The sequence below is a fragment of the Chrysochloris asiatica genome, unplaced genomic scaffold (assembly GCF_000296735.1).
Source record: "Chrysochloris asiatica unplaced genomic scaffold, ChrAsi1.0 scaffold00052, whole genome shotgun sequence".
Lineage (NCBI taxonomy): Eukaryota > Metazoa > Chordata > Mammalia > Afrosoricida > Chrysochloridae > Chrysochloris > Chrysochloris asiatica.
Genome location: NW_006408570.1, coordinates 5,090,378 through 5,098,848, shown reverse-complemented (window position 1 = coordinate 5,098,848; position 8,471 = coordinate 5,090,378). Strand labels below are relative to the sequence as shown.

General features: G+C 37.8%; 1 protein-coding gene across 1 annotated transcript in view; it reads left to right on the top strand.

Moving 5' to 3' along the window:
* Positions 1-8,471, top strand: part of ANXA4 (annexin A4) — a 47,045-nt gene that overhangs the window by 37,900 nt on the left and 674 nt on the right. The window contains exons 9-11 of the mRNA XM_006862929.1: positions 524-619; positions 1,197-1,255; positions 2,691-2,813. Coding sequence (XP_006862991.1) covers positions 524-619; positions 1,197-1,255; positions 2,691-2,813 — 278 coding nt within the window. The remainder of the gene's footprint in view (positions 1-523; positions 620-1,196; positions 1,256-2,690; positions 2,814-8,471) is intronic.

Here is an 8,471-nt window from a genome sequence, read left to right as displayed (position 1 = left end):
AAAATAATTGACATTTTCTACTATGTTGAACTCTTATTAAAACATGAGACCAGCTGTTTTCAAATGTAGTTCAGTTTTAAAGAAGTTGGATTGCTCTTTGATGAACCATAAGGAAATAAACATATGCGTAATTGGCAAGGCCAGAATTACAAAGAAATATATTCTGTTTATTAAGGAAGTGATGACAAGAAGAAAGGGAAGTTCTCCAATATGTCTGGAAAACAGGATCTTAGCTGAGGGAAGGGACTTACCTGATGTCCTCCAAGATTCACAAGATCAGTGTTTGTTCTCCCACAATCCACAGCCCCTCTGGGTTCCTGCCTACATTCCTAATTCGTTTTCTCTTGAAATATGCCAAAGAGTAACCACTAGGAACTTCAAAGAGCTCATGAAAAAATGGAATGAAAGATAATAGATTTTTTGCCTAATATATTTGTAGTCTACTTAAAAGTTGATCATTCTCTCCATCAATTTTAGTTTCCTCTATTTTGTTATCTGTAATGTTATTTTGTTATTTTTCTAGTGTTTGATGAATACAAAAGGATAGCACAGAAAGATATTGAACAGAGTATCAAATCCGAAGCCTCTGGCAGTTTTGAAGATGCTCTGCTGGCTATAGGTAAGCTGGCAGGCATGGGGAGTAGAGCAAGAAATGTCTAGAGACTACCTTCAGTGTTACCAGGTTTTTGTCATGGGGGTGTAGGTTTTTTCGTTTGTTTTCAGAAATAATAAATGCTGAAATTATTCTTGACGTACGTCAGAATTTTAAACAAGAAATATTCTAGATAACCTGAATGGTCTGATACTACTTGGCTTTATATATTTTATATCCTTTGTGTTTCAGTGTATGAGGATAGGCAAGGTAATCCTATAGAAGCTGTATTTTGCAAGTCTATCATTGGTTAGAACTAAGGACTGTCTCATGTGGTGGTGATGGTAAGCATCATTTTGGGAAACTCCATGCTACTCTTTGCTTGGTAGCCATTATTAGTTACTTCTCCAGGAACTTCATGATAAATGGAAGGTACTGTCCACCTATAAAAATGCCTTCAGCATAGCCTAGGATCCTGAAGCATTCGTGGGCTAGAATTTCCCCAGGAAAGTAATCGAGAAATACTACTTGATAACTTAGAGAAACAGAGGGAACAACCACCACTTTCCTTTATCTGTAACTTTTTCTTCTTCTCTCTTAACAGTAAAGTGCATGAGGAACAAATCTGCCTATTTTGCGGAAAGGCTTTATAAATCTATGAAGGTAAATGGTCTCATTTTTAGAATCAGTATAACTGTGGCATGTCTTGTGTTTATCTTCAGCTGCTTAGAAAGGACTTGTAATGTGCTCAACGTCCTCAGAAAGGAAGTAATGGAGCAGGGATTCAAACCCTGGCAGTCTAGCTCCAAAGTCCACACTCCTAACCAAGCACTGTACTCTTGCTGGGAACCATGGGGAGTAGAGGAAGTTTCAGAATGCTGTCCCTGACCTAAAAGAACTAATAGTATTATTGGGAAGACAGGTATGTGCAGAACATCAATAGTAACAAAGCAGAATATCAGACAGGAGTTAAGGATTCAAATATTATTGGGACACAGTGGAGATGACCTTTTATCCACCCACCCCAACCCCCAATATATATTTTTCTGGAGTCCTGGTGTAGTGCTGTGGGATAAAGCACTGAACTGCAAGGTCTGTTTGAACCATAAGGTCGGCGGTTCAAACTCAACAGTCGCTCCTTGGAAACCCTACATAGATGTCACTATGAGTAGGAATCAACTCAAAGGCACTTAACAACAACAACAACAATATATTGTGGAGGAGTCCTGGTGTGGCACTGTAGGATAAGTACTGGACTGTAATCCACAAGGTCAGCAGTTCAAACTCACCAGCTGCTCCTCGGTAACCACATACACAGGTTAGCTAAGAGCTGAAACTGACTTGACAGCACTTTACGACAACAATATATTTTGGGAATCCTGGTGTGATAGAATAAGCACTGGATTGCTAACTACAAGTCAGCAGTTCAAACCCGCCACTTGCTCCTCAGAAACCTTATACTGAGTCTCTAAGAGTCAGAACCGACTCAATGGCACTTAACAACAACAGTATATATTTTTAATATGGGGAGGATCAGAAATGATATATTAAGAGGTTGGTATATTTTTCAATGGAACAACCAGAATGCAATTAAAGAGAATGTTGACATGTTGTGAAAAATTTAACTAGTATCACTTGTTAAATGATATAACTTGTGTAAAAACTGTCCAATGGGAACCTAGTTTGCTGTAAAAACTTTCACCAAAAATACAATAAAAGATTATAAAAATAAAAAAAAGTTGGGATATTTAAATAAGCCCTTAAGGGGAGTTTTACATTGGAGAATCTGGGGGTGATATGGCTAGAGACAGAAGGGGAGACATCAATGGGAATCACTATGGGCAAGGCATGCTGTCTAGACTACACAGAGTGTTTCTAGAATGAACAGAGAGTAGTCTCTGCTGCCCAGCACATACAGAGTGTTGGGAATGTAAGCCATTGAAAGCCTTGAATGTCATGTTCCACAGGCCTTTGAGGTTGTGGAGCAGACAATGGACACTTTCAGGAGAATCATAAGTGGGCCTGCCTTGTTGGGTTAAAGCAAAGATCTGACAACCAGACAGACTTTGGTATGTGAGCATCTTGTTTTCTTCCATAGGGCCTGGGCACCGATGACAGCACTCTCATCAGAGTGATGGTTTCTCGAGCAGAGATTGATATGCTGGACATTCGGGCCAACTTCAAGAGGGTCTATGGAAAGTCTCTACACTCCTTCATCAAGGTAGGTCGCTGGAGCCTTGCCTTGGCCCAGGGGAAGAAGTACTGATGAAAGGCCAAAATCATCACGTAGCCATTTGGCGATTTCATGTTCTTTCCTTCCTGGCATATGTCATTCCCTTTAAAGATGATACTCTAGTTTAGATTATTTCTAGTCTCCTTTCACACAGATATTTAAATCTTTGTAAGATTAGAAGGTGGAAATGTTTGCCTTCTAAATACAGTAATTACTTCATGTTGATCCAGACAGAGAAAGATTCCATTTTAATTACTACTTTTAAGAGTACACTTGCCTTATCTACCTGGAAGATGAACAACTGAATCATTCTTCCAGAACCTTATTCAGGGCTAGCCCACTTGGCTGGAAATATGGGAACGCACTGTAGTTCTCCTGAATTGCTGTTCTCTACCTGGCCCCAGAATTCTATATATCTCATAGAATTGCTTTAGAGAAAGTAATTAAAAAAAGAAAAGAAACTACTAAATCTTAAGATATTTTCATCATAGTATTATTTATATTATATGCATTATTGACTTTATATCTTTTATATAATTTTATATATCTGGTGTGGCATTGTAAGATCAGTACTGGACTGTGAAACACAAGGTTGTTGACAGTTCATACTTACCAGCTGCTCCTTGGCAACCCTATCCAGGGTTGCTATGAGTTGGGACTAACTCTATGGCACTTAACAACAACAAAATAGATAGCATAGAATATGACACATAATATGTAATCATACATGAAGGGGCTTCAAAAAGTTCACGGAAAAACACCATTGTCTTTTAATTCCATTATTCCAAGAATTTTTGAAGCCCTACATATTATATATTATGATTGACATTAACCAATAGGTGTATCATTTAAATATAGAAAAAAAATCATGCAATGGAATACAGCTGCTAAAATGACGGGATATAAATATATAGATTGGCTTGGGAAAACCTTTTTTTGACATTTACAAATGTTTTGACAACATACACATATCCTACTGGAAACAAAAATAAAGAATATACCACCCATTTAATAATAACTGTGAAAAGAAACAAAAGAAGTAGAATAAAATATGCAAATCGTAGAAAAAATGACAGAAGAAAGACCAAAAACTTAAGCATGGTAATACAAATAAACTCTCATGTTAGGTAAAAATATAAAATCCATCTTTGTGCTATTTATGAGAAACACCAAAATTACAGTGACTTCTAAAAAGCTTAATGAAAAAGACCAAGAAGGGTCCATACCTCAACCCTACACAAAAACTAACTCAGAATGGAGCAAAGACCTAAACATTAAATCAAACACTATAAAGTTCATGGAAGAAAATATAGGGACAAAGACCCTAGTTTATGACACAGACTATCAAACATAATTTAAAATATACAAAACGCTAATGATAAACTAGATAAAATACTTGTGCTCATCTAAAGACTTCACCAAAAGAGTAAAAGAGATCCTACAGACTAGAAAAACTACTGGTGGCAATCATACCTCATAAAGATCTAAGCTCTATAATTTATAGAAAGCTTTAACAGTGCCACAACAAAAACATAATTCAGTTTAGAAATGGGCAAAAGACATGAATAGACACTTCACCAAAGAAAATATTCAAGCAACTACCAAACACATGAAGAGATGCTCATGGTCAACAGCAATTTGAGAGATGCAAATCAAAACTACTCTGAAATACAATCTTGTTGTTGTTGTTAAGTGCCATCGAGTCGGTTCCGACCCATAGCGACCCTGTACAGGGTTTTCGAGGGTGTAAATCTTTACGGGAGTAGAAAGCCTCATCTTTCTCCCTCAGAGCGGCTGGTAGTTTCCTCGGCAATAATGGAGCTCATCCAAAAAATGTAAAGTAACAAACAAATGCTGGTGAGGTTGTGAGAAGATTGGAACTCTTATACACTGCTGGTAGGACTATAAAATGTTACAACCACTCTGGAAAATGGTATAGCTCTTCCTTTGTTATTGTTGTTAGGTCCTAGTGAGTCTGTGACGATTCACAGTGACCCTGTGTTCAACAGAACAACACACTGCCCAGTCCTGTGCCATTTTCACAATTGTTATGTTTGAGCCCATTGTTGTGTCAGTCCATTTCATTAAGGGTCTTCGTCATTGTTGTTGCCACTGTGTCAATTCATCTCGTTAAAGGTCTTCCTCATTTTAGCTGACCCCTCCACTTTATCAAGCATGGTGTACTTCTCCAAGGACTGTTCCTTCCTGATAGCATGTCCAAAGTATGAGAGACAAAGTCTCACCACTGTCATTTCTAAGGAGCAATCCAGTCATACTTCTTCAAAGACAGATGTGTTCATTCTTTTGGTAGTCCTTGGTATATTCAGTATTCTTTGACAATACTATAATTCAAATAACATCGATTCTTTCTCTGATCTTCCTTATCATTGTAAAGCTTTCACTTGCATATGAGGCAACTGAAAATACCATAGCTTGGGTCAAGTGCACCTTAGTTTTCTAAGTGATCCTTGACTCTTGGATAGTTTAGAGTGTAGGAGATTTGCCTAATGCAATACGTCGTTTGATTTCTTCACTGTTGTTTCCATACGTGAAATGAAAATTTTGACAACTTCAGTCTTTTCTCTGTTTATCATGTTATTTATTGGTCCAGTTGTGAGGATTTTTGTTTTCTTTACATTGAGGTGCAATCCATACTGAAGGCTATATTCTTTGACCTTAATCAGTAAGTGCTTCAATTCATCTTCTATTCCAGCAAGCAAGGTTGTGTCATCTACGTAGTGCAGGTTGTTAATGAGTGTTCTAATCTTGATGCCATGTTCTTTTTCATATACTCTAGCTTCCTGGATTATTTGCTTAGCATTCAGATTTTGAGTAAGTATGGTGAAAGGCTACAACCCTGGCACACACCTTTCTTGATCTTAAACCATCCAGTATCCCCTTGTTCTATTAATATAACAGTCAATATGACTGCCTCTTGGTTGATGTACAGGTTCTTCATGAGTGCAATTAAGTGTTCTGGAATTCCCATTCTTTGAAATGGTACTCATGATTTGTTTTGATCCACACAGTCAAAAACCTTTGCATAGTCAGTAAAGCACAAGTAAACATCTTTCTGGCATTCTCTGCTTTCAGCCAAGATGCAGCTGACATCAGCAGTGATATTCTTCATTCTACATCCTCTTCTGAATCCAGCCTCAGAATTTCTGATAGCTTCATGTCAGTGTGCTGCTAAAACCATTTTTTAAATATATTCAGCAAAATTTTACTTGTATGAGATATTAATGATATTTTGTTTGACGGTTTCCACACTCCGTTGGGCCACCTTTCTTTGGAATAGGCACAAATATGATTGTGACAATTGGTTAGCTAGGTAGCTGTTTTCCAAATTTCTTTTTTTTTTTTAATGTGATCGTTTACATGGGAGAACATTAGCTTTACATTTGTCATATCCTATATTGTTTTCATTGCCATGGTTACAATCCCCTCCATGCAATCTCCAGCATTATTTCTGTCACTAAGACCATATTTTTCAACTACAGATCCTTCTTTGTTTTCAATTTTAGCATTCCAGTCAGCAGTATTTATCAACTGATTGATAAATCATCTTGATTGCATGTTTAATCGATTTCAGATGGAAGAAGTTGGTAGAATTCTTCAATTTCTTCATCACTGGCTTTAGTGGTTGGTGTGTGAATGTGAAACATAGTCATATTAACTTCCCTGTTGTTGTTGTTAAGTGCCATCGAGTTGGTTCTGACCTATAGCTACCGTGGATACGGTTTCCGAGGAGCAGCTGGTGAATTTGAACCACCCACCTTGTGGTTCAAACTGACCTTGCAGTCCAGTGCTTATCCTACAGTGCCACGTCAGGACATTAGTGAGCTGAAATGGACTGGCATTGACCATTTTGAATCAGACAATCATATGGCTTACTATGCCAGGAATTACAATTTAAAGAGGAATGGCATCATATTCAGCTTCAAGAGATACATTTCAAGATTTATCTTGAAGTACAATGCTGTCTGTGATAGGATAGTATCTATATGCCTACAGGGAAGTTCTGATGTGGTGCTGAGGATAAGCACTGGTCAACTCTGTTTGGAGGAGGCAGTTCTTCCCCAGTCGTATTTTGAGTGCCTTCTAATCTGAAGGATTCATTTCAGCAGTATATCACTCAATGTTCTGCGCTATTCATAAGATTTTTAGTGGTTAGCCGTTCAGAAGTGGTGTGCCTCTCTTCTTCCTAGTCTGTCTTAGTCTGGAAGTTCCTCTGAAACTTGTCCACCATGGATGGCCCTGCTGCATGCTGGTGGCATAGCATCTAGCATCACAGCAACTTGCAAGCCATGATAGTACAATAAACTGACAGATGAGTGTTGGGGCACTTCCATAAAAAGCTAGAATAGACATATCTTATGATTCAGAAATCCACTACTAGGCATATACCCAGAGTAATTAGAGCTGTGACACTGACAGACATATGCACACCCACATTCACGGCAACATACTTAATAATAACAAAAAGATGGAAACAACTTGAAGTATCCGTCAGTGGATGAATGGGTAAACAAACTGTGGTACATACATATAATGGAATACTAGGCAGCAATGAAAAATAATGATGAATCTATGAAACATCTCACAACATGAATTAATCTAGAGGATATCTGCTGAGTGAAATAAACCAATCACCAAAGGACAAATATTCTATGAGATCTCTATTTTTATAAAGTCAATACTAGGTTTACATACAGAGAGAAATATGCTTTGATGGTTAACAGGAATGAGAAAGGCAGGAAGGAGAATCACTTAGTAGAGTGTTGTTGTTACATGTTGTTGAGTCAGTTCTGACTCATAGCAACCCTATAGTAGATAGTTGTTGTTGTTGTTGTTGTTATGTGACGTGGAGTCGGTTCCAACTCATAGTGACCCCATACAAAGTTTCTGAGGCTGTAAATCTTTACGGGAGCAGAAAGCCTCATCGTTCTCCCACAGAACAGCTGGTAGTTTTGAACTGCTGACTATGAGGTTCGCAGCCTGATTCGTAACCACTACACTACCAGAGCTCCTTATAATAGATAGTAGATACATGTTAATACTTCTAGTGAAGGGAAAGGCACTACACAATAAGTGTGACCAAGGCAAAGACGCTAATCACTAGGGAAATTTTAACGGGTTTTAAGTTACCTCCCAGGAACAAAGGGCAAAGACCAGATTCTTTGGGTAAAGTTAATTGTACAACCCACATGCAGAATACAGAACACTACTGGCCAATCACATAAGTGTCTTTATGTATAGAAAAAAGACTGGAAATACATGTACACACCTTTAAATGTTAAGACTAGTAATGTCTTAAACACACACACACACCCAATAGCCCACTACTGTAGAGTCAGTTCTGACTCACTGTGAGACCCGAAAGGACAGTGTAAAACTGCCCCACTGTTTTCACGACTGTACGTCTTTATAGAAACAGACTGTCTTTACCAAAGTAGACTGTCACAGCTTTCTTCTGTAGAGTGGCTAATAGGTTTGAACTGTTGACCTTTTGGTTAGCTATTAAGCACTTAACCACTGCCACTTGGAATCCTTAGTAATCTCTAGATGGTGGAATTATGGGTGATTTTTGTGTTCTTTTAAGTCTTCATGTTATATATTGAACAAGTATTACTTTTTTAATAAAAA